Source organism: Passer montanus, unplaced genomic scaffold (assembly GCF_014805655.1).
Source record: "Passer montanus isolate IOZ18808 unplaced genomic scaffold, ASM1480565v1 scaffold236, whole genome shotgun sequence".
In the NCBI taxonomy this organism is placed as follows: domain Eukaryota; kingdom Metazoa; phylum Chordata; class Aves; order Passeriformes; family Passeridae; genus Passer; species Passer montanus.
In genome coordinates, this window is record NW_024366993.1 from 209,117 (window position 1) to 234,624 (window position 25,508).

The following is a 25,508-nucleotide window of genomic DNA, read 5'->3' on the forward strand; positions in this document are numbered from 1 at the left end:
CAAGGGCTGGAGGCAAGAGGCAACTGCAGACCCTTTGCAGAACAAAAGGGCACAGGGACCTGTGGCACAGCCAGGTGAATGGGCTTGCTGAGACACAGCAGGAGCTGAGCACTCAGCAAGAAGAGCCCAGACTTTCCCATACACTCAGATAATAAGGGCACGTTAGCCAAGGGTTTATTTTCTTGGAGATTCCTTGTCCCTTCTGGAGGCTCTCACCCCAAGCTGTTATTTTGGTTTTGTATGATTAAATTATTTGAAGGATCATTTGTATGATTAAATATTTTGAAGGATCTGAGACTGTGCTATGGGACACTAGGGGTTGAGCCAGTAAGGAAGCCCAGTCTGACTGAGTGTGGAGTGTGGAGCTGCTAAGGCTTAATCCCAGCTCTGGTGGGGTGAGTGTGACTGCCAGAGTGGCTCCTGTTTTCTTTATAATAATTAGAAATATTTTGTAGTTCCAGTACATGTTTCTAATGGAATTTATTTGATTACTTTTGTGTGAGTGGGCTATGGCATCATGCTGCTGAGGGTGCTTGGCATCATGCTCGACCATTCTGATAAACTCTGCTTTAGGTGGTGAGAAAAGAGCCCAAAGCAATTAAAAACATGAAGAGCACCAAACAATGTTCATTTATTGATCTAGATGAATTATATTTTTAAAAACATATGCCTTCATCAAAAATTATAGCTCATTGTCCCATTTCGAAATAAAAATAATGCAAAGGAAATAATTTCAAAAATTCAGAACTTCCTGGAAATATCTGTATAAACTGGTATCCATGCCAGACTGGAAGTGTTATTTTTGTGCTGAGGAGTTTCAATTGAGCTGACCACAGATGGGATGTTTTTCTTCTCTTTTTTATCTTGTATGTGTTCTACATGGAGAAAAAAAAGAAAAACTGGCTCTACACCCATGCATTACTGGGAAAATCAAGTTGTTTTCCCTATGCTATACAGACTATGTGTTAAGTGTGACTATGTTGAGGTTGTGAAGTGGTTCCAGTGAAGGAGAAAACTTGGAGCTTGATCTCCATGGTTTCACCTCGCTTAGGCACTCTATATAAATTCCAGGTGGCTGTCTTCTGGGACATTGTATTTAGCTTTGTGCTTCTCAAAGAGCTCGGACAACGCATTTAGGTATTTTTGATGGATTTCATCAACTTCTTCATCAGAGGGTCTGTGCTTCTTCTGCACTGGAATTGGCTTCCCAACTGGAAAAGAAGTACAGGTGTTAGGAGGAGCCAGTGTCAGGTGTCTCTGAACACTTTGCTCACCCTAGCACAGAGCTGAGGTCAGCCTATCCTGGATGGACAGGTCAGCAGGACCAGTTATTTCCTGGAGCCTGGGAGATAGCACAACCAAGGAGGGATTGTGGCTCAGATCCTGACCAAGCTCTTTGTCTCCAGGATCACACTGGTCCTTGCCTCAGTTTATTCATCTGCAAAGCTGGCTAATGTCAAAGAACCTCTGTGTAGCCTTTTGAAGTAAGAAGTGCTGTATCCCAATGCAGTCCCAAGAGCTGCTTCTCAGCTCTCAGATGTGCTGCAGATAAACATAATATAAAGACAGGATAATATTTGGGTTGGGTTTTCCAAGTTGTTTCCACATGTGCCTGGGAATCTGCATTGCAAATGGGGAAAGTGAGAAACAGGGGAGCCCCACACTATTTAAATACACTTGCATTGAAGGTGCTTCCACTTAGCTCAGATTAAAGATTCTGTGAAATATCTGATTTTTATTAGGAATCCAGTACTTACTTATCTTTTAAAAATCACATTTTATTCAACAGAAAATCTAGTTATTTTGATTCCTGTCTTTAGAAGAGCCTTTCCATCTCCCAGAGCTACCAGGAGCAGGAGACAGAGAAGATCCACGAGGTACTTCTTTTGCTCTGGTCTCTTACTCAAATTGTTTTTGTCAAGTGACAGAGGGTTTCAACATGTTATAAGGCTATTCTTCATCCAATTAGTGAAGAGCCCATGTGATACTATACAGCTTATAAAACCATTGAGACAATCCAAACAAGTTGTAATACAATTAGAAGTAATTGCTTGTTGTCAAACTTAATCAGTGGTATAAGCTCTAACCATTCCAAACAACATCTTAAATTAAATTCATTCACAGAGCATCAAGCCACACTGGTGGACCAAGCACGGAGATTTTGGAAAACTTATTCAAAACCAAAGATTTTCTTGAAATTTGGTCTCCCGTGGACATGGTCTCTGGTCAAAATTGTTCATCTTCCTCACAGGCAAATAGGTTTGGATTTGCACATGTGTCTGCACAGGACAGTGAGCAAAGCTGCAAACTGCTTGAGTGTTCGGAGAATCACAGAATGGTTTGGCTTGGGAGTGACATAAAGATCATGTCATTCCATCCCCCTAGCTTGAATAGAGACACTCTCCACTAGACTAGGTTGCTCTAGCCCTGTCCCAGCTGCCATTGAATATTTCCAGAGAAGAGGGGCAGCCACAGCTTCTCTGGGCAACCTGTGCCAGGGCCTCACAGCCAAGCATTTCTTCCCAATATCCATCTAACCCTGCTATCCTGTTACTCCATGACCTTTTCCAAAATCCCCCTTCAAATTCCCTTCAAATTTGCCCTTCAAATTCCCTCTTTCTTGGAGGACCTTTAGGCACTGGCAGGGGCTCTAAAGTCTCCCCAGAGCCTTCTCTTCTCCAGGCTGAATGTCCCCAGCTCTCCCAGCCTGTCTCCCAGATGCTCCAAAGGCTTGGAGCTTTCCAGCAGCTCCCCATCTTTCTGATGTTCGTGCCCTAGAGCTGGAGGCAGCACTGCATGAGGGGGTCTCACCTGACTGGGGAAGAGGAGCAGAATCCTCTCCCTTGACCTGCTGGTCCTACTTGTGTTTGTAAAACTGCCTTGGAAGATGTTTAATGCAACCTTATTGCAGTGTTTTTTGTCACCACATTGTGGTGCTGGGGTTGTCTGCATCTCACAGGAGCGATGAGCTTGGCCACATTTGCTCTGGGGCTTTTCACAGCACAGCCCAGATGGGCTGGGATCTGTCATGACATCAAACCAGATTGCCAAAACAGTGAGACACACGAACAGTTTGGAATGCTGCTTTGCAGCACATTTCTAGCCTACCACTGCTTGTGCTCTCTGGCATGAGGCTTCAGCCTGGCAGAAGGATGACACAACCCAGGGACTGTCCCTGATTCCCCAGTTTGGCCAGCCTGAGTGTGTCTGGCATCATGTCAGAGTTCTGTGGACTGACTCACCCACAGTGCAGATGGGCCGTCGGTAGGGTATCACCCCAAAGCTGTACTGGAAGATGCCTCGTGCATGGAAGAGGGGAAGGGAGATGCCCATGATCTGCTGGAGGCAATGCTGAATCTTCCTCAGCCAGGAGCCCTTGGGATTCTTCACCTGATCAAAGACATCATTCTCCCCAAAGGAAAAGGCAGGGACCAGGGGCGTGCTGCAGGGAATCAAAACCAATAGGGTGTCATGATTAGCAAACCCCATTCCAAAACCCCTTAATTCCTCCCCAAAACAGAACCACCCCATTAACCAGCTGCAGAGCTGAGCACCCCTCCCTCAGCACCCCTGGAGGCCACCCCCTGCATCACCCATGCTGGATGGCCAGGCGCACAAATCCCTTCCTGTTCTTCAGCAGCAAGGTGTAGGATCCTGGATGGGCATCCAGGGCCTCCTGTGCCCCACCAACAATGATGACCAGCAAGTTCCCACCCTCTGGCTTCTGCAGCACGTAGGATGCACTCTCCTTGTCAGAGGGGATGAGGCCTGGAGAGCAGAGAGAAATTAAAAGTAAAACCCACCTGTCTGTGGTTTGCTCGGCACTTTTTCCCCCCAAAATCCGTCTCTGGAGAGGTGCTAAAAACTTTATTTTCAGAGCTGAAAACCTCAGGTCAACTCCCTTAAAAGGTGCTAGATTTGCACACAGCTCTGCTGGGTGAGTACACAATTATCTATCTGCTTTCTGGCTCAGAACTGAGGGAAAAATTTAAGAAAAAAAATAAACACAAAACTACCTGCACTTGAGTACTAGAAAAAAATCTGTTTCAATTTGTTTTCAAGTGAGACTGTGTCCAATTCTGAATAATTCTGACATCAGAGAAACATTTGCTTTAGGTCAAAACACACATATGTTTCAGTGGATGGTACTAATTGAAAATGGAATTTGATTAAGGATTTGGTCCTCTGGTGTTGTTTACTCGAATAAGATAGACATCTTTAATTCAGAAATGACAAATCAACATTGTTTTAACAATATTTTTTAGCTTAAAAAAATCCTTTTTTCAGGGGCTGAAATAATTTGCACATTAAAACCTCATTACAAAATGGATTCAATTGACCTGAAAATTAGTTATGCACCCAACTCTGACATTACAGTGACTAAACCTTCCTTCACTTGGGTCATAAGTGTCTCATATATCTCACTGTTTGGATTTCTTCCTCTCCATGTAAATACTCTGGCAGCAGGAGCCAGAGTTTATGTGGAAAACAGGGTAATGGATGCCCTGGGGTACATCAGATAACTGGATACCTATGTTTAGCCTACTGAATTCTGCCCACATTCAGCTGGAGAAGAGACCATTGCCAAGCCCACTGCTGAGAGATGGAGGTCATCCTGACGGTGTCCAAAAATCTCTCAAAACTCCCTTTCACCTCTCTCAGTTTATTTTTTACCTGTCCCTTTTCCTATTCCTTTTCACTACATCTTCCCCACTGCCACATTCCATTGCAGCAGGATGAGCTACTATTTTCATCCTCTGTCCCTGGATGCTGCTTCCAGGGAAGCAGCAGATGCTTCAGAAAAAGCATCTTTTTCCTCACAATTTCAAGCCTGAATATAATTTTTATGGAAAGAAATACAGGAACATCCTGGCCTGCAGCTCTCAGCATTTCTGTTCACTATTTGCTCTGCATTTTGCTGTTACACAGCACCTGCACAGTGATGCCCTGAGCACAGAGACCATTTATGGAGTTGAACAACAGAGATAACAGCAAGCAGGGCAATTTTTAACTTCAGAGGTTTTGGGTTGCCATCTTAAACAGCTGTGTCCATGAATGGGATCCAATTGGCCCCAGATGAGGGAAAACAGACCCTTGACTCCTCTTCCCCATGCATTTTCACTCTATGTTCCTCAAACATACCACTGCTTGCCAGAGGCCCTTGCTCCTTACCTCCACTCATCACATAGTCCCTGAAGAACGGGAAGCGAAACCACAGGGAAAGCATCATCAGGTGAGGAGTGATGCCTGGGAAGAGTATGGAAAAGCCAGATGCCTCTGTGCAGAAATTGATAAAGGCTCCAGTTGCCAGGACTCCGTGGGGATGAAATCCCACCAGGTAGTTCTGCCGAGGGTCCAGCTCTGCTGTCTTCACCAACTAGGCACAGAGATGAAGCCAAAAAGCAGTCAGAGTTAATGCTGCAACCTCAGCAGGGTGGAACACGGGCTATGAAGATAAGGTATTCCTGGAGGGGAGTGTCTTGCACCCACCAGGCCTTTCTATTGAAAAAGGTTAACTGGAACAACTCCCCCATTTTTCACTGAGATGTATTTCATTGACTGTATTTCCATCTCCTCCTACCCATTGGCCTAAAATGACTTTTCTAATGGCACAGTTCATTATGTTGCCTTGAACTGGTCTAGGTGCTACTGGGAACCAATTTTGTTTAAAATGTCCTCCAATAAATTTTCTGATATTGGGGGGAAATGAGAAAAGGGTGATTTCTTCCACACAGTACCTCTTGATCCACCAGATAACAGAGAAACAACCAGAACAACAGAGTGAGTACATAATCACTCTGGTAGACCTACTACACAACACAATCATGTGTCCCACACAACAACTTGGTATGGATCAAAGGTTTATCCTGTCCTGAAGCATGTGCCAGGTGATTCCAGGATGTTTTCAGATAGGGTAAACTGAAATCTAATTCTAAAGACATCTAACAGAGAAGCTGATGGTTTCCTTGCCACTGGGGAAAGCCTGAAGGATGCCAGATGTTTGTGCCTGTGTTGGGTGCCCAGATCCATCAAAGAGCAGTGGATGTCTGCCCAAGGCTGCTGCATCTTCGGCGGGAGGGAACGGAGAATGCCCATGCCCAGCATTTTAGGGATGGGCAGCATGGATTGCAGACACAGTCCAGCTCATGGCCAGCCCTTGAGGGCTGACTAAGCAGCTTGTTAAAATCCTCAGCCAACCTGAAAGTGATATTCAAGCCTGGTATATGCTGCATGAGAGAAAGGGTACCACAGAACAAGAGTGGATGGTTAAAGGGAGATAAGGGACAATGGGATTTGATCTCCATTGCACTTGTTATGGACTGCACAGGGGAGAGGAGGTGGTGTGAAACCCACCCTCCAACTCTAGCACCAAGAAAACCTTGATGCCAACATCAGCCAGCATGTGCATAGCCCAGGCAGAAGTAGGCAAAACTGAATGCTGAAATCTCTGCACCATTTCTGTGGATGCTGAGGACACTCACAGCAGCAGGGAAGGATGAATCTTTCCAAGATTAGTCATCACATCATTTCGCTACTGAAAGGGTGGTCAGACATTGAAATGAGGTGACTGGGGAAGTGGTGGGACCACAGTCCCTGAAATTGTTCAAAAATATGTAGATGTGGCACTTGGGGACATGATTAAGTGGCATTTGTGCTCACAGCAGCAGGGAAGGATAATCTTTCCAAGGTTAGTCATCACATCATTTCGTTACTGAAAGGGTGGTCAGACATTGAAATGAGGTGACTGGGGAAGTGGTGGGACCACAGTCCCTGAAATTGTTCAAAAATATGTAGATGTGGCACTTGGGGACGTGATTAAGTGACATTTGCAATTGTGCTGGGGCACAGTTGGACTCAATGGTCTTAGAGGGCTTTTCCAACCTGAACAATTCTGTGATTATAACAGAGCCACCATGCCTTTCTAGACAACTCAAAGGCATTTGTGCTCAAGAACAACCAAAGCCCTAGGCATTTAAGTGCCACCCCTCCAAGTACCCTGATTCCATCTGCACTCAGGGTGCAGTTAATGGTGCCTGTGTTTTCCTAGAAGCTGCTAGAACTGCAGGTTAATAATGAGAGTATATTTTACTTTCTTTCATCATGACTCATTTTCCGCCTGTCTGAAAGCGCTGTTGACTGTACATGTGCCCATTCAAGCTGCTCCTAATGAGGGGAATGGACAAACCAAGTCCCACTACTGCCCAGGTGCAGAGGTCTCTAGGCAGGCAGAGAGACAGATGGCTGAGTCACTAAGTGCCCAAGGCCTCCGCCACTGCCACCGTTTGCTCTTTTTTGAGTAATCTCAGCTTGCATCAATGGTTCCTGCATTCATCTTCAGCTTCCAAACAACGTTTCATCTCCAAGTGATTTATAAGCAGGGAGACAAGAAGGGGGAAGGGTGACGCAAGAGGGTAGCCACTGAGTGGGCAAATTGCCTTGATGGGAGAGTTTGCCTTGTGCTAAGACACCATACATCTGTAAAAACACTCCTTAAGAAACATCCAGCTGCTGTCTTGGTGCTCATCCCAATGAAAGAGGAGGGAGGACAGAAAGGAAAGAACAAAGGATTGTGCTTGGAGTGGTAAGAAAAGGGAGAATGGTTTTAAACTAAGACAGGGATTATTAAAACTAGCTATGAGGAAGAAATTTTTTATGATAAGAATAGTGAGGCCCTGGCACAGGTTGCCCAGAGAAGCTGTGGCTTCCCCATTCTTGGAGGTGTTCAGACCAGGCTGGATGGGGCTTAGAGCAACTTGGTCTAGTGGAAGTGTCCTTGTAAAACTGATCCAACAAGGATCAGTTTTAAGGCCCCTTCCAACCCAAACCATTTTGTGATTCTGTGGTAAGATACAGTCCTTGGCAACTGGCTCTGGGTGGCCCTGCTTGAGCGGTGGGTTGGGCATGTTGACCTCTACAGTTCTCTTCCAATATCACCCAGTATTTGAATCTGTGATTTTTGACACCCTGGTCTAAGCCATGGGCAGCTGGAAGGTAGCAGTTGAGTCCCTCAAGTTTGGTGTATCTGGGTAATGTTTCTGTAACTGCTGTCCCCTGCAGTAGCCCTGAGGAAAGAAGGTCCTCATTTTGTCACAGAGCCTGCTCACATCTGGATGATTTGGCCAAAACTCACAGAGAAATCAGAGAGCTTGTACAAAGCTGAGAAGGAAAGCTGTTTTCAGCTCTCCTCTGTAGCAGAGGAGAGACTTAGGCAAAGTCTCTAGACACTGTAGGTCTAGACTCTACCCTTTTCCCTCTGGAAGCTCTTCAATACAGAAACTCCATCTTCCCTTCTGGATTGTTCCCACTGTCTCACTCCTTTCCCCTCCACCCGGCAGAGGTCAATCTCCTTTCCTAAACTTCCAGGAAGGTAAATAACATACTCTGCACAGCCTCCCCTTCCTGCTGTCCAGCCAAACTGCCAAATGGAACCCCCTCCACCTGGCAGAGGTCAGTCTCCATTCCCAAACTTCCAGGAAAGTTAATAATATGACTCTGCACAGCCTCCCCTTCCTGCTGTCCAGCCAAACTGCCAAATGGAATGGGCTTGAGGTGCCAAGGAGTGGGACTATCCATCTTGCCTCAAATGAGTTGTCTTTTCCACAAAAGAAAACTCTCATGTTGCGGGGCATATAGTCATGGAGGACACTGATGTGCCATTGCATTGCATCCTTAAGGATTGATGAACATAAGGTGGGAGATAAGGAGCAGTACAGCATTACCTACCCCCAGTCACTCAGAGAGCAGAGGAAGATGTGATGGAGGAGACGTTAGGAGACCTGACCAGCAAGCTCCTGGCTTCTTCATTTAAAGTCTCCCAAACTGAGTTGCTACTGCTTTTCTACCCTACTCTGGTCCCAAACTCTGTTTCCATGGATGTCATGGTCAGTAATCTGCTCTTAAGTAGGATAAAACTTTCAACTTTGTACTAAATAAATCCTCTTGTCTCTACCTCTCCAGGGACACCTCCCAAAATAATCTCTTGCAGGATGGAACATGCAGTCAGTTTCTCTGTGGGAAGAAGCCCAACAAAGATATCCAAGAAACCCAACCAGAAGAAGACAAGTTGTGCCAAACTGAGAAGAAGCAGGTCACCCACCCAAGAGTGTCTGGATGGGAGACAAAAGGAAGGGCAAGTATCTGAGTATCACCAGCAGCTGCTGAGGAGGATGGATTTCAGGTCCCAGCAATGGTGAGAGTTTGAGAGGCACAGTTGGAAACAGTGAGATCTTTGAGCCCTGAGGTTTCCTCCTGGTGCCACAATGTCAGGTCAGAGCTGCATTTGCAGCAAATATTGGAGAATATTTGCAGCAAATATTGGAGACTCCACCAGCCAGGTGGATTTAAATTGAGTTTGGATGGGACTTCACCACCCTCACTCCCAAAGCTGGGTAAATGCCCAAGTTCTCCCTTCCTCTTGTAGGACTTCCTTTATCCACTGGATTAGTATTACAGATGGTGGGACACAGTTATCCAATTGATCTCAGCCATGGTCCCCCTTGTAGTGGTTTTGGTTCACCAATTTCAGATTTCCCCAATTTTGAGATTTTCCCGGCCAATGCACCAAAGAGTATGGTGGGCTTGGTGCTGATCAATTACCAGTGCACTCACTTCCTGCTGTGAGACAGGATTAGGAGAAAAGCAAAGCAGGCTCAAAACCTTAAAAGGGTATAAAGAAAATTTTATTAAAAGTAACTAAAAGAAAAAAGGTAGTAAGAATCAAAACAAGCCCTTCAGAACACTTTTCATCTCCCCACCTTTTCTTTCCCACTGACAATGTAAAGAAACAAAATCTAAAATTTCCAGTCAGTTTACCGTCTCTAAAATAATGTCTTTCTTCAGTTCACTTAGGGAAAGAAGTCCCTCTTGTTAATGTTATGGGGATTTTCCACAAGAGGAAAGAAAACAGTCCTCTCGTGGCTGTCAATTTCCTCACAAATAGCAGCCACCTGGGGAATCCTGCCATCATGAAGTCCTTCCCATTTCCACAAGCTTTCCCACAGCTTGTCGATGGGCCATGTCGACTTATGGGGTATTGTTTTAAAGATGAGCTGTTCAAAGGGAAAAGTTCTCATCACCTATCTTTAAAATCATCTTCATCCCTGAGAACAGAGATCTTTTTTTCCTGGGGCACCAGACTACTCTTATCTCTTTCTCTGTTCAAACTTCTCATGGGATCACAACTACTTTCACATCTGCTTACTTTAGCATGGAGGCCTTTGCTCAATATCCATTTGAACCCTTCATCTCCCCATAGTTTCATGCATTATAGGGGAAAAGAGCATTTTTCTCCATAGCTTACAAGAGGATTTCAGCCCCAAGACCAAGGCGTCTCCCCATCCCTCCCATCTGGGACTTGACTTCTTCTTCACTGACCTCGATGTCTTCATGTTGTTCCTTTACATGCTTGTATCTTGTTCCTTTCTCTCACTCGGGGGAGGATTGAAGCACTGAAAGGGTTAACATGTCTCCTGGGCCCTACAAATGGTTACACGACCCCAGTGCTACGGACGGGTGGGAGCTGTGGCTGGGGAAGCGGCTGGGATCTAATCAGCCAGGCCAAAACTCCTTGAAAACAGGGAACCAGCAATGGCACCTAAATTTAAATTATGACACCCCTCTTACTTAAGGACACTCCAGAACAGAAAGGAGAGGGCCAACACACGGGACAGAGAAGTTCCTCAAAAAATGATAGCCTGGGGACTTTGGGCCATTTGGCCATGATTTTCTTTTTCCCTGACAATCCCTCTTCCAGCCAAGAGAAGGAAGCAAAGGGAACAGTCAAGACCTCTGGAAATCAGAAATTATATTTGATGTCATGGGCAGTGCACAAGTCCTCAGTTACAAATAGTACCACTCTTCTGTGAAAAGAAAGGAAACATTCCAGGCCGGCATTGGTTTACATGAACTGGAAGTGTCCCCTTTACAGTGCCTTGCAATACCCGAGAACTGCAGCACACTCAAATAACCTCCGTCAGCAGCACAAACAAACACAAACCTCCGTTTGTGCCGTGATGAGAATGAATGAGCCATAGGATGAAGTCTTCCCAAATTACAGCTTCAAGGGTTCAACGAATTCTCCAACAACTCATTTTAGTTAAGCTAACAAAAACCAGTAACACCGGCAACACCACAAGCACAATGACAGAGGTTTCTGCATTCAACAAGATCCACCTGGCACTTAGATATAATCTTGTAAGAAATGTCAAGGAGAAAACAGTGTGGCAACGACCACAGGGACCTTCCCTGTACAGCATGTTCTTTCCAGGCTGCCCTGAATAAAGCTGGCATGATTATCCCTGCTGGGGTGCTCTGAGTGGTGACAGTAATTGAAAACAAAATACGTCCCTGTCGTGATTTAAAAGACAAACGTCTGCCAAGGAAGGTGGGAACCTTACTGGAACGGGAAGAAAACACCCCTCTCTCCAAATTAATGTAATTTCAAAATTACACGGCTTTCAGAGAAAAAAAAAAAAAAAAAAAAGCGGTGTAGTAATGACCACGGCCGGCAGGAGGCCCGGGCCGCCCTGGAGAGGCGGGGAGCGCCTCCGCCACGATCCCCTCAGGCGCCGGGAGAGAAGGGAGGAAATCGCTCCTTTTGCAAACTCATGGGCAGCGTTCGATCGGAGCATCTGGCAGAAGCAGGGGAAGCCGGCAGATTCGACCGTAGTGGCGAACTGCAGCGCAGCAAAGTCCTGGAGCCGAGTACGCAAACTCTCGGCACCCCGCGGCCGCTGTCCTCGGTCCCCTCATGGAAGAAGGAGGGCAGGAAGGTCAGACCCACCGCCACCAAGTCTCGGGTCCGAGATCACAGCTTGTGGTGGGTGGCATCACGCCACAACTCCCGGAAAATGTTGAACGGAAAAGCCCACGCCCCCAGCCAGAAACTCCCCATCCCCACAAAAATTCCACTGGAATGCCAGGAGACTTCCTTTTGTGTCTTGATCCCTAACTATTCACCCAAAAAGCCACCCTCTACCCCTTCCAGCGTCTCCCTGATAACAAAGGGGGGAAAAAAATCACTGAGAAACCTAAAAAACCACAACAGTCCTCAAAATTATCTGAGACCTTAATTTGGTAGAAGGGACTCATAACCCACATTGTGTGATCCAAAGCGGAGATGGCTTGCCTAAGCCAAGCATCCAGCACCAATTTTCAGTCAGCAAGATGGTGACTGCTGTTTGAGGACTGTGGTAAAAATAGATATTGTCAAGCCTGTGCTCACACTTTCCCCATTTCACCTTCCACATCTGAGGTTACCAAAGCACCATGGCTGTAAGAGGGAGGATGGGATGGGGCTGGGGAGGAAAAGCAGTGATGTCCACTCACTTGGCGTGGGGACAGAATTTGTTTTTTCTGTGAAGCTGGGTGTATCCTTCATTGTAAAGATGCACTGATAAATGATGAGGAAGGGATTATGAAAATGGAGATAGGGTTTGGGCAGCAGCAGACAGATTACTGACTGCTTTTTGAACATAGCATAGATAAAGCAATCCACAGCATCCAAAATTATTCTCTAGGCAACATCAACACAGCAGGCATCGCAGGTTATCTGTTCAGACATACTCTAGCACAAACAGATTACTTTTAAACCCTTTGGTATATCTTCCACAACATTATAATGCAGCTGAGCTCGGTCATATATTGGAATTGAAGAATCATGGATTCATTTAGGTCATAAAGGCCCTCTGAGACCATCAAGTCCAACCATTAGCCCGGCACTGCCAAGGCCAGCACTAAACCATGTTCCCAAGTGCCACATCTACACTATTTTGAAACAATTCCAGGCCAATTGGATGACTATACTGAGGGTATATTTAAAAATAAATAAATTAATAAATAAATAAACAGATTGGAATATGTTTAAAATGCAGGGAAATTAAGCAGAAATAACTTCCCTGGGCAATGCATTGGACCCTGACTTGATTTCTTACTCATCCCACTTTTCAAAACACTCAAGCTCATTTGGGTCCTGCCTAACTCTGATTCTCAAATCATTAATTAAAATGCAGTCAGTTCCAAGGGAGATAAATCCAACAGCAAAATAGTACTTGTGCAAAGTTGGTATCAGCAGAAGGTGTGCCTTGTACACACTGCAGTGGCCTGGCTCAGCTCAGCACTGGCATGTTCCATGTACTGCAGCACACTGCAAATTCACACTTCACAAGCCCAGATGCTCATCCAAAACTCTCTTTGCTTCCTAGACAGCAAACATGCACAGGGATCCCTTAAAAGCAATGTTTAAAGCTGTTTCCTAAAATAAGACAGCAGGCAGCACTTGCTGCCTCCAAACACTTGACCATGCTAAGTTTGCTGCTGGGATCTGGTAGGATTAGGAGTCATACTTAATCTTCCCAGAATGCCTAATTCTCCAGGGCTTAACAAACTCCAGCTACACACAAATACAGTCCAGAGTCCTGAATACCAACCCAGTCTGTGTCCCCAGATGTCACTTCCTCGTGTCTCTTGTACTGGGACTTTGGGCAAGTGTTCAGCCTGAGGAAGGTGAGACCTTAGAGCCCCTGCCAGTGGCTCTAGCCCCATGCTAAAGGGGCTTAAAGAGAGCTGGAGAGCGATTTTGGACAAGGGCCTGGAGGAACAGAACAATGGGAATGGCTTCCCACTGACAGAAAACAGGGTTAGATGGGATATTGGGCAGAAATTCTTGGCTGTGTGGATGCTGAAGCCCTGGCACAGGTTGTCCAGAGAAGCTGTGGCTGTCCCATGCCTGGATGTTTTCAAAACCAAGTTGATCAGGGCTGGAGCAACCTGGTCTAGTGGAAGGTGTCCCTGCTCATGGTAGGGGGGTTAGAATTGCATGATCATTGAGGTCTCTTCCAACCCAAAACATTTAATGATTCCATAATTCTATGACTGAGAAAATATTTTTGGGAAATAGTATTATGTGATTGCTTGGTTATAATGCTCTCTATATTATATCTCTTCTAAATTTTTCTGCTGTCCTTTTGTGTTACTTCCTCTGTTTTCTCCCAGAGAAGTGGGGAGAAAGGCTCCGTGGAGCCCTCTGGGCCCTCACCCAGGGAGCTACAGCCAAACCCCATACCATGCTCCCTCTACTGGTGTTAGTGGTCCTCCTGCAAGAAAGGACAGACACTGAACACAGTGGGGCATTCAGGAGTGGGGATCCATGTTCTTTGGAAAGGAACAGGAGAAAGGGTCATTGCCGGGCTGAGCTGGCAGCTGAATTTCAGCAGAAAGGTCGGTCCAACACTTCACAAGTGGTGGCTTACAGCCACAAATAATTACAGAATATATACTGCATATAATTACTGCAGTCACATATATCGTTGAGTTATTTTATGGTTTGGGTTGCAATGTGATAAATAACATAGAGAATAGAAATTTTCAGTTCCTCTGAAGTTGCTGAATAGAGCTTAAAGACTAACTAGCAAACAAAGATAAAAGGATGTAAAGGTATGCGCACTGGATGATAAGTGTCGCTTACCAGTGCAAGAACAGATAAAGAGGGCTACAGTGGGGTTTTTTTGCAAGTTAGGTAACAAGAAGCAACAGCACATGCCCAAATAAAAAGTTCATGGAAAGGTCACGTTTAAAATTGAAATATTCACTGAATAGGACCACCAGAGATCCTTTTAGAGGACCCTCCAGGATCATAAAATGTTTTCCAGTAGGAGGCAGTTGCATGCAAATTAGTTATAGAAAAAGTGATGTTTATGTATTAGCTGGGAGACACACTTTAATGAATATATATTATTATAATGTTGCCTCATCACAGACATTAAATAAGTCATCCTTGCAATATGTCCTGCATAGATAAAGAATGCCTGCTTTCTAACACTTCAAATTGTGTTAGAAAGTTTATTTTCTTGCTGATTTCAGTATCAAAGGTACCTTAAAATTCCATTCCCTGCCATGGGAATGGACACCTTCCACTAGACTGGGTTGCTCCAAGCCCTGTCCAGCCTGGCCCTTGACACTTTCAGGGATGGGGCAGCCAAAGCTTCTCTGGGCCTCACCACTCTCACAGCCAAGAATTTTTTCCCAACATCCCATCTAAATCTGCTTTCTTACAGTTTGAACCCATTCCCCCTTGTTCCATCACTATAGTTCCTGATGAACAGCATCCCTCCATCTTCCCTGTAGGGTCCTTCAGATACTGGAAGGTGCTGTGTGGTATCCACACAACATTCTCCAGGGTAAACAGCCCCAACTTCCTCAGCTGTTTCCATATGGCAGGTGCTCCAGTCCCCTTGCTGACTTTGTGTTCTCCTCTGGACTTGGCCCAGAAGTGCCATTTAACCTTCTTCTGATGGGGGCTCCAGAACTGTGCACAGTATTCCAGGTGTGATCTTATGAGGACAGAAAAGAGGGTTATTTCTGTTTGAGCAGCAAAGCTGATGGGCATGTCATCTCTGGTCCTCATTTTGGTCTGGCTCCCCCTAATCTTTATCCCAGGCCCTACTCCATGCAGGATGGACTCTCAGGCTGGATTCCTATTTTTTTCCTTTAGGCTGGTGGGTTCTTTGGTGTTTTGGGCTCCCAACTTCTTTATCCTGGACTGCAGCACTCAGCTTCTGATTCCAGGTGATCTCTGACCAGCAGGGTGCATCCCATCTGAGTTCTCTCAATACGCAATGTATTCCTAAAGGAATTATTTTAGACATTCCCATTGCCTGGTCTATCCTTGAAGCTCTCTTCCTTGCACAACCCATGAGCTCTTCTCCTGCATTGCTGATTTGTACCAACTTATAATGGCTCTGAGGCAGGACTTGCTGCTGCTCCATGAATCCATACCATGCCAAGGGGACACCAGATAAAAGAGTAAGGGCAAAGCCAGCCACACACACTAAGTAAATCAGGGAATGTCACAGAAGTCCCTCTCAAGAGAACAGCAGCTCTCTGAGACTGCCCAGTGCACCCCCAGCTTTACCCATCCATCCTCCTCCTCAGCAGAACGGGATATTGACACTGCAGACCACCCAGGATCTCTTGGATTTTGGTTAAAACTTGGCCCTATGCCCACTGGGTAAATTCTGAGCAACCTGAAGGGCAGCAATGTTGCAATATAGACATGGAAAACAAAGGTGAGATTTCCCTAACAGCTGGAATGCAGCAATATTAAATAGGCATGGAAAAGCCAGGTGATTGAAGCATGCGGTTTGTAAAAATGGTAATCCCCATTTGTTACTGTGCCTTTGAGTAATCTGGGAGCTGGGAAGATTGTCCTTCAACACCAGGCTCCCAGCACCCCATGCTATGACTGCTGGCTGCAGACTGTATCCAGACTCCAAAGAAAAAGCTGGTCCCTGAAACACTGAAGAGCCAATGGACTGGTGGCACTTACCGTGACAGGGAAATAGTCCCTCATGTACCTCCAAACGATGCAGTTCCGGAAGACGGGGATCCGTCGCCCACCCTTTCTGGGTTTCTCCCTGTCTATTAACCACCATGCAGCATAGAGGGCACTGACCAGCCAAAAACGAGTGAAGAAGAGGGCGATGAAGGCAGCAGTACAGCACTGTGCTGAAAGAAAAGCCAGCAGTGACTTGACAGTTGGATTAGGTGGACTTTGGGAGGAGTGGTTCATTTGGGAGGAATTTTGGTCCTGGGATGGAGCCTCCACTGGGCTTGCTGCTGATTTTATCAGTGTAAAGGCACCTCTGATGCAGAGGTAGTTTCTTTTCTATCTGCCCCAGGAGCCTGAAAAAGCACCAAGCACCTCCCTTGTAGCAACCACCAATTTCTCCAAAGGCCACCATGTCCCCCTCTTCCCAAAAGACTGATGAATCTCACTCCAGTCTCAGTGTTCTCATGGATCAGCTCTCTATCCCTTTGCTGTCTTGCTTTTCTCTGGAGTCAGACTGATCTCTGCAACGATAATGGCCTTGTTTTACCCCAAAACTCCTGTTAATACCCCCTGGTGACACCTGATATTTTGCAATGGCAGCAGAAAGGGTGCTATGTCCAGTCTGTACAGTCCCCAGTAGCTTTATCTTGAGCTAATGATTCTCCATTTTAATTGTGTCCATGATATATACCCATTGATAAGATTTAACTCTTTAGTGAGTTTTTTATTATTGATTTTGGACCCTTTCCTCCACTTCTAATCTTGGACTCCAGAGGATTTTCAGTTCTCTCAACTTGGTGTCATAATGGATTTTATAAGAATGCTCTATTTTATTCTCTATGACTTCCATGACTTGGGACTTTATCCAGTTAGTGCCAGCTTTGACCTCTACCTCCCATCTCCCTTATACCCTGTGTTTTGGCATAGAAACAAGAGAACAAAAGTATCTGTGCAAACAAACATCACTTGATACATAAAATCCTACCCAAGCCCAAAACTGTGTGTCTGCAGATGCTGGAAAGTGATGATGGCCACCAAGCTGCCACCTGGCAGAGCAGATGTGTGCCTGGGAAGTGCTGTGTCCTCTCCATCTGTCCCTCTGGAACCCTTGGTATTGCGTTTGAAGGGAAAGACTGAGCTGAAGAAAACCCAAAGATTCATCCAAGTCCTTTGCCTTCCCCAGCTGATGGATTACATAACTTTTTGTATATTTTGTTCTACTTTGGGTCTTCATTTCAGATCTTCCCAAGGCTGGAAGATATGAGGATGGCAATGCCCTGCTCAGCTTCAGCTGTGATATAGATGCATCCACATCCTCATGCTCTGAGACGTCTTTTCCACCTTTGGGAGTCACCTGATACCTGCTCTCTCCACCTTCTCTCAGCTAAGGCCAGTCAGAGACATGGAATAGAATGCTCTCATCTAAGACCTTCATGTAGCTCCTGTTTGCTTTCACTTAAGGATAAATAAGTAGATCATGTTTGTAGCTTTTTTTTTTTTTTTGTGATAAGTCACCCTGATTACGAAGCTTTGCATGAAAAAGCAAATCCTTGCCCTTTTTTAGAACACCCTCATGATGGTACCAATAATTCCTATGGGGAAAAAAAGTGCAATAATCTAACAAGACCCTAAATCCCCTTAAAGCTGAAATGGGACTGCATGTCTTCCTATAAGTAGAGACACTGCAGCAAGCACCAGGGTAGGCATTAAGAATTTTGCAGTGCGAAAAAACCTGTAGCTCTCGGCAAAGCAACAGGTCTAACCTGTAATGCATCATGCAGGTCAGAAAGAACCACTGCTCACACCTGGTGCTGCACTTTTAATGGAATCATAAAAGTCCTCTCAAATCTGGTTTGGACACTTCCAAGGATGTGGCAGTCACAGTTTCTCTGAGCAACCTGTGCCAGGGCCTCACCACCCTCACAGCCAAGAATTTCTCCCCAATATGCCACCTAACCCTGCCCTCTGGCAGCGGGAAGCCATTCCCCCTTGTCCTGTCCCTCCAGGCCCTTGTCCAAAATCCCTCTCCAGCTCCCTTGGAGCCCCTATAGCACTGGAGGAGACTCTAAGGTCGGCCTGGTGCCTTCCCTTCTCCAGGCTGAACACTCCCAGCTCTCCCAGCCTGTCTCCAGAAGAGAGGGGCTCCAGCCCTTGAAGCATCTCTGAGGCCTCCTCTGGACCCACTCCAACTGGAGTCCCAGAAAAGTGGAACAGAGCAAGATAATCCCCTCCCTCAACCTGCTGCTCACACTTCGTTTTCAGATGCCACAGACACAGACTTTGTAACTCTCAAGAACTACATAGAACATGAGCTGCAGCTCCAGGGTCCACATGATAAACACAATTTTACTTCACCTAGGAACCCAGTCATAAGATCTGCTGCAAAAGTGCAGTGCCTAATTCTCTTTTTTATCATACTGTGCAAAGCTCAAAGTACATTCTACAAAGTGAAGGAGTAGTTCTGGACCAAATCCATGCTTTATCTCACAATTATATAATTATTAATTTCTTCCTCAATTCATTTGCAATTCAAATTTTTTCTTTCCCCAGAGCAAAATTTGCATTCAGTGACCTTCACTCAATTTCAAGGTTTGGGGGGGGAGGGGTTTGTCCTTTTGAAACCTTTTGGTGCTCTGTGGGAAAGGGACCCATTCCTGTCTGAGAATGGACTGTCAGTCTGAAAGTTACTGTGGATGGGACCAAAGAGACCTGAAGGTTCCAGAAAATGTACAATTAAATCTGCATCCAAACGAATTCCGGCCTTAGGCAGGCACCTGGTTATTTATGATCTGTAATTTGATGGGGAGGAACAACTCCATACCACTGTCTGGACATTAACACTTTGTGCACTACCAGTGGCCATACATTTTCCACAGAGCTCTATTAGTGTGTTCCAAAAGTCAAGTCAGGTCCCCAGACTAAGTCCATCACCACTGGTCCCACTGCTCAGAAGAAATGGGCAGGTTTGAGTTGCAAACAGGTCTGAGGTTGCAAACAGACAAGATCCTCATCTCTTCCTTCTGCAGGTCTGGATATAGCTCCACCAGAACTTTACACTAATATTGACACTAAAAATTTTGAAAGCAAATCAAATCACATCAAATTTGATCCCTTACCCTCCTGAAACACCCTTGGAACCCCAAGAATTAGAGTTCCTGGGTTCTGTGAAATTAGATTTTTGTGTTGATTTTAAATGCACAGATAGGAATCAGGCTAAAAATGTTTCTCCTTATCACCCTGTGTGTAAAAGAACCAAACCTTTTGCTGCAATTATACTTCTGGCAGCCTTTCTAAATCCAGTATTGCCTCCGCCCCTGCAGCTGCCATCAGGAATGTTTTAATTTATAAAGATCAAGCCTGAGCCTTTTAGGGTTGGAGTTTTTTAACTAAAAGATTCTTTTTAAGACAGGTATGTATATTATAATTTTGATAGTAATTCTATTAATCATGATACCTTTCAATTTGTGCATAGATTAATTATTATGGCCATTAAAGGAGTGGTTTTGGTTGAAAGGAAAGGGGGAGATGTTGGGATGTTGGGAGACAAAAAACAGATGATGGACTTTGGACCTGGTTAGCACAAGAGATTTGATAACAGGATGCCTTGTCAAAAGCAAATGGAACTTTGAAAATTTGACCTAGATTGCAAGAAGATTCAATCAGAAAGGTTTACTGGAAAAAGAAAATTTCATTAAACTCTGCAAGCAAGAGATGTTGTGATATGCATAAGTTTGTGTATGTGATTTTAACCTCATCATTGTAGTACACATTACTAGGCTCCCTAAAATAGTACACAAGCATTTGTATCCCACAGTAAATTTGGATTCTGATCACTGATTCACTCTTCCCCATCTCTCTCCATTGCTGACTTCTGGACTCCTGTGCTATAGCCCAATGGTATATGCTAAATTGCTATAAAATGGCTTAAGCCCTTACACAGAGCTCTTTCAAGGCAGACAAGAGCTGTAAGAGCAGGGTTAAGGGCATCATGGAGGTCATTGAAGATGCATCTTATCTGAAAACAGATAATTCTAGGCTGGGCTGAGATTAGTTGCTGCACTGTCTACACTGTCATGGAAAGTGGAGACTGCTTCAAACCAAAACTAAAACCAAAGGGTCCCTGGCAAGAAGAAATGCAATATGCAGGCCCTAAATCTTGCACTTTCTCATGAGTCTAGATTCAGGAAGGTTTCTCTATAGTTGTCCATGGTGAGGTTGGGCTCTGGATGAAGCATTCATAGGATGGTTCTGGACTCTGCAGTGCACCTGTTGAGCAGGGGTTCAGCAACTTTTCATGGTCAAGGACCCAGCATCTCACATCTCCATGGCTGTATGAGACTCAGCAAAGAAAAGACACATCAGTGTGTATTTGATGGTTTGTTTGGTTTTGGTTTTCTTTCCCACAGGTCAATTGGTTTCCTGGGCTCGATTCCTTCAAAGAAGTTCAGAGCTTCTTTGCTTCAAAGAAGCAAAAACTAAGTGGTGGATTTCTTATGCTGAGTTTTGCTGTGAGCTGTAAAATCGTCTCTGGACAAGAAAATGGCCATATCACAGGGAGCACAAATATGCCATGGGCTCCAAGTAAGCCATGGGTTCCAAAGGAGCTGCAGGTTTCAAAGCACATGGAGAACTTCTCTGGCCAGGTCTAAGCAGGGACCCCGTCCCATCAAAGTGCTCTTAACCCAAAATTTGCTAGATCAGCCTGAAATAGGGAAAACTGCAGCCCACAGAAAGAGATTTTTTTTACCACATCAGCCCCAAAATGAGTCAGATTCATACTGCACTTGCCAGGAGGGTTTGCAAGATCACTGCAGAATCACAGAATGCATTGGGTTAGAGGGGTCTTAAAGACCATCCAGTTCCAACTGCCCTGCCATGGGCAGGGATACCTCCCACTAAACCAGGTTGTTCAAAGTCCCATCCAAACTGGCTTTGATTGCCTCCAAGACACAGGTTGCTGAGGTCCTCAGTGCCAGCCTGGAGTCCATGATTGTGGCCACCTACACAGATAGTGCACCCTTGGGCACAGCTGATGTGGGCAGGCTGTGGACTACACTCAGCTGCCAAGGAAGCCTGATCATGCTGGTACCACATACATGCCCTTTGAGCCACCCCTGATGACTCGAAGGTTCAGAGTCTGGGTATGGTATGCTGGGTCTGCAGAGGCAGCATGCCCAGATCTACTGGCCCTGCACTGGGTTTGATTGCCGTGGTTCAGCTCTGCACTCATAGTTCTGCATGGTGTGTCTGGATGGGTGTCCATGCCCAGTGGAGAGTGGGAATGAGAGAGGCAGAAGGAAGCAGTGCAGCAGGCTTGGGCATCAGCCTGCTGGTTTGTTTTCTGCAGTAGCCTGGTTCCACTCCATTACAAGGAGGCACTGGTCAGTACTCAGATCATGTACTGGGAAGGCAATTAGGGTCCCCACTCCATGCCCTGCAGCCCATTAGCCTCTGAAATAAATAGAACCTTTTGTCTCCATGCTCTTGTCAGGAGCATCCTCAAGAAAACTGGCAGTATGGACAATGCCTGCCTGTTGCAAGGGATGCTGGAGCAGAGCTCCTTGCCAGCACTGGGACCAAGCTGCTGCCCTCACCCAGCATCCTGCAGGAATAAATTAGTCCCTCCCACAGTGCTTGGCTTCTTAGGGGATGCATTTGCACAACCATAGCAACAGCTGCCTGCTGTCAGTGCTGCTGTGATCTCTGGCCAAGGGCTGTGCAGCGGCCAGATGGGTGTTTCAGAAGCCCTCTTCTGGCAGCAGAAGCACAAGCTTGTCTCCCAAACAAAGGAGCAGCCGACAGCTAAATCCTGCCCACAGAAAGTCTGAGCTCGGTGCCTGAGGATTATAACAGTGCAACAAAGGGTGTTTGGCAGGTGATGGGATGAAAATAAGGGTATCTCTTAGCATCTAGCTTATGCTGTTGTTAAACTGGGATATTTTGGGTGGAAAGCTCCAGGCTTAAAGAAGCTTTGTAAAATGAACCAAACCTGCTGGAATTGCTTCATAAGGTTTTGTTATCACCTTTCTAATGACCCTCTTAAGAGCATTTCTTAGCTGCTTTTGGTTTCAGATTGTATCACCAAAAGAAACCAAACAAACCAAACCCCAAAATAAACCAAACAAAACATGCAAAAACCCAAACCAGCCAACAAACAAAAAACCCGAAAAACCACACAAAAAACCCCAAACAACAAATCAAGTTCTTCCCGGGAAAGATGATAAGCTCTTGAAGGTCAGCCATAGGAGGAGGAGTGGGTTGGGTCTCATCCTCATTCAGAGCAAGCTGCATTTCCCTGCAGGAGATAGAGCCTGTGTTTGCAAGTAACTCCTACAAGTGCAGAGGATTCCTCCCTCCTGGCCATTGCTGTCATTCTGCTGGCTCTAGAAATTATTTCCATCCCTAAGTCAAGTGCCAGCTTGCTCCCAATACCAAGAAGGGAAAAATCTCCAGTACAAATTGTTTTATTGGAAAACATTGTTGAAGCTCCATAAGCCCCAACTGCATCCATGCTGAAAATGGGGATGTGCTGTTGGATCGCCTGTTAACACTGTGACCACATCTCTACCACATCCCAACTGAATCATGGACTATGGAAGGAAATGCAGAGGCAGGGACAGAGAGGGAATCATGGAGCACTCCAGAATGTCCCATTTTGGCCAGCTGTGTCCAAGACTGCATGGCTCTTGCCAGATTTTCATCTCTCTTGCCAGAATACGTTGGTGTCTCCTCCTGCCAGTTGTTCTCTGGTGTCAGAAGGTCGTTCACATGTGGGATCTCTTCTTCACTAGAATATTGATCACAGGTGGAACCTCTTCTGCCCAGGGAGACTCCTCAGGGTTTATAACACAAGTACACAATAGCACCAAGAATGGCTGTTTGGTGCTTCTCTTCCAAAAAAAAGGTAGCTTAATCCATCCTGGTGACCAGCAATGGCCCCTGACCTCTTGTATTGCACAAAGTGGGATAAGCTGTAGTTCAGAAGAGTGATCCTTATGAAAGGAATGAGGGATTTGTCTTCACAAAGAAATGGTGAGTCTGCTAGTAGATCAAACTAGCACTGAGAGAGCTAAAAGAAACAATGGGAAAGATTCCACTGATTGATAAGTGGAATGAGATTTGTCTTCACAAATACACTGTTGGTCTGCTGATAAAGAAAACTGGATACTGAGAGATGAAAGAAACAATGGGAACAACCGTAAATTCCATAGGAATTCCACTGATTGATACACAGAAAAAAAAGGGCTGGGGGAGAATACATTAGAAGGGTGTCTTAGGTATTAGGCTTTTCAGGAAGTCTGTACCTCTCAAGTACCTCAACCAATGAGGAAAGAGAGAGGGAAATGTGCCCAGGAAATCAGAATAAAAAGGAGGCTGTGTCCTCTAAAATTTTGAGAGACACCGGGAAATGCCCCATGGCTTCTCCCTTTATTTGAATAAAGTTACAGGACTCCTCTGTGTCCTTTTTGGACATAAACCTCTGGTGTTTATGTAGTAATTTTCCTGATACTTAGCATGAGCCAATTCTACACCAAAAAACATGTAAAGCACTACCCTGTCTGGACCAGTATTGCACAGTCCTCCAGTCCATCAGATACTGGTGCAAAGGCGGCCATCCAGGCTCAGGTCTGTAGCAGATTTTGGAAGGGCCCATCCCAGAAACTGAGTGGGAGTCTGAAGCACAGCCTGTGCTTTCTGTGCAGGTATAGTTCTGGAGATGTTTGTGTACCAGAACACAGATACACACAAAGATCTGCTGTGTTTTGGGCTAGCCAGCAACTGTCTTGCCACAGCAAAGGAGGAGCTTTACACACATCCCATCTGAGATTCACAACTGGCCTAACAATGGGGAGCTCTGTGATGTTACCTTTCAGCTTGGCTCCTGATGGGCTGTAAATGGCCCCAGACATTTTACACTGATAACCTACCTCTGATATTTTATTTCCATAAAACTAGGAAACCCTGCGATGTCACCTTCCAGCGTGATGGGCTGTAAATGTCCCCAGGCAGTTTGCACTCCCTGATAAGGTGCCTCTGTGTCTCCCATCATCATTTCCCTATGCAATCTATCCAAAACAGCATGTGTGTCATTTCCATCAGCACCTGATGCCCTGCACCAAGCAGTGACTTTGTCTGCATCTCAGTTTGCTAATGTGTCTTTTCCTCAAACTGTTTGGGTTTTCTTGGAAAAATGACCTTCTGGAATGTGCAGGGGCATTTGTAAAAAGTGAAGTGTCTGTTCCCAGGGCTACAAAAGCAGAGTCACCAATACTCCTACTAAGGTACCATTCCTCAAGCATGGTAATTCTACTTCTCATTCCTAACACCAAGCAGAGCAACAGCTTAAAACATGAAAACTCTAAACCTACAGAGCAATAGAAGCAGAAAACCCCACTCCACTTTAGATGCTGCATAAGACCTGTAAATATTCCCATGCACAGCCAATCAGCCATACACTTCCTTAGTGCCATCCTGCTCTGATCAGGTGGTGAGAAGAAGCCAAAACCGCTGGCACAGATTTCTCAAAGAAGCTGTGGCTGCCCCATCCCTGGGGCCCTGTTCCAGGCCATGGTGGACAGGGCTTGGAGCAAACCAGTCTAGTGGAAGGGGTATTTGCCCATGGCAGGAGGTGGAACACGATGATCTTCAAGGTCTCTGTCAACCCAAACCAGTCTGTGATTGTATGATTATGCTAAAGGCACCATGGTGTGGTACAAACCAGAGCAAGACCAGCATTCTGCAGCCCCCAAAATCACCACCGACTTTGAGCAGAGCCCCAAGCAGTGGTTCCTTGTCAAGCACCCCCTGTGCAATGATAACCATGCCATGATAAGCATGTCTTGGAAGCTGATTAATAAGGTACCTGATAAGCCTCCTTCTCCTGGCATCCTCACCTGAAGCCACAACACCTTTCAGTCAAACTTAAGCTATTGAAGACTATCCAGGGACATTTTTGATAGTTTCTCATAAAAATGTAGGGGATTGTAACTGGATGATCGTTAAGGTCCCTTCCAAACCAAACCATACTGCAATTCTATGGAAAGCTTCTCCCACCTCTCAGAAAAAGGAAAAAGAGATGTCTCTTACCTAGACCTAGGAAGCTGAAGACCCATTGAACCACTGATGCTGTCTGAAGCCTTCTCTGAAGTGGCACAGACAGCGGAGCAAACTCAACTTTCAT

At 45.6% G+C, this 25,508-nt stretch overlaps 1 protein-coding gene across 1 annotated transcript; it reads right to left on the minus strand.

Moving 5' to 3' along the window:
- Positions 1-837: 837 nt before the first annotated feature.
- On the minus strand, positions 838-25,508 carry MOGAT2 (monoacylglycerol O-acyltransferase 2). Its single transcript, XM_039710872.1, has 6 exons — positions 25,415-25,508; positions 16,325-16,503; positions 5,173-5,377; positions 3,594-3,768; positions 3,243-3,442; positions 838-1,211 (listed from the first exon to the last, which is right to left on the minus strand). Exons 1-6 carry the CDS (start codon positions 25,506-25,508, stop codon positions 1,057-1,059), a joined length of 1,008 nt encoding a protein of 335 aa, XP_039566806.1. The 3' UTR covers positions 838-1,056.

Coding starts and splice junctions, on each gene's coding strand:
- MOGAT2 (XM_039710872.1), bottom strand. CDS start 25,508: ATGAAAGTTGAGTTTGCTCCGCTGTCTGTGCCACTTCAGAGAAGGCTT. Junction 3,769..5,172: donor GGACTATGTGATGAGTGGAG/GTAAGGAGCAAG, acceptor TCTGCTCTCCAG/GCCTCATCCCCTCTGACAAG. Junction 3,443..3,593: donor CGCCTGGCCATCCAGCATGG/GTGATGCAGGGG, acceptor GATTCCCTGCAG/CACGCCCCTGGTCCCTGCCT.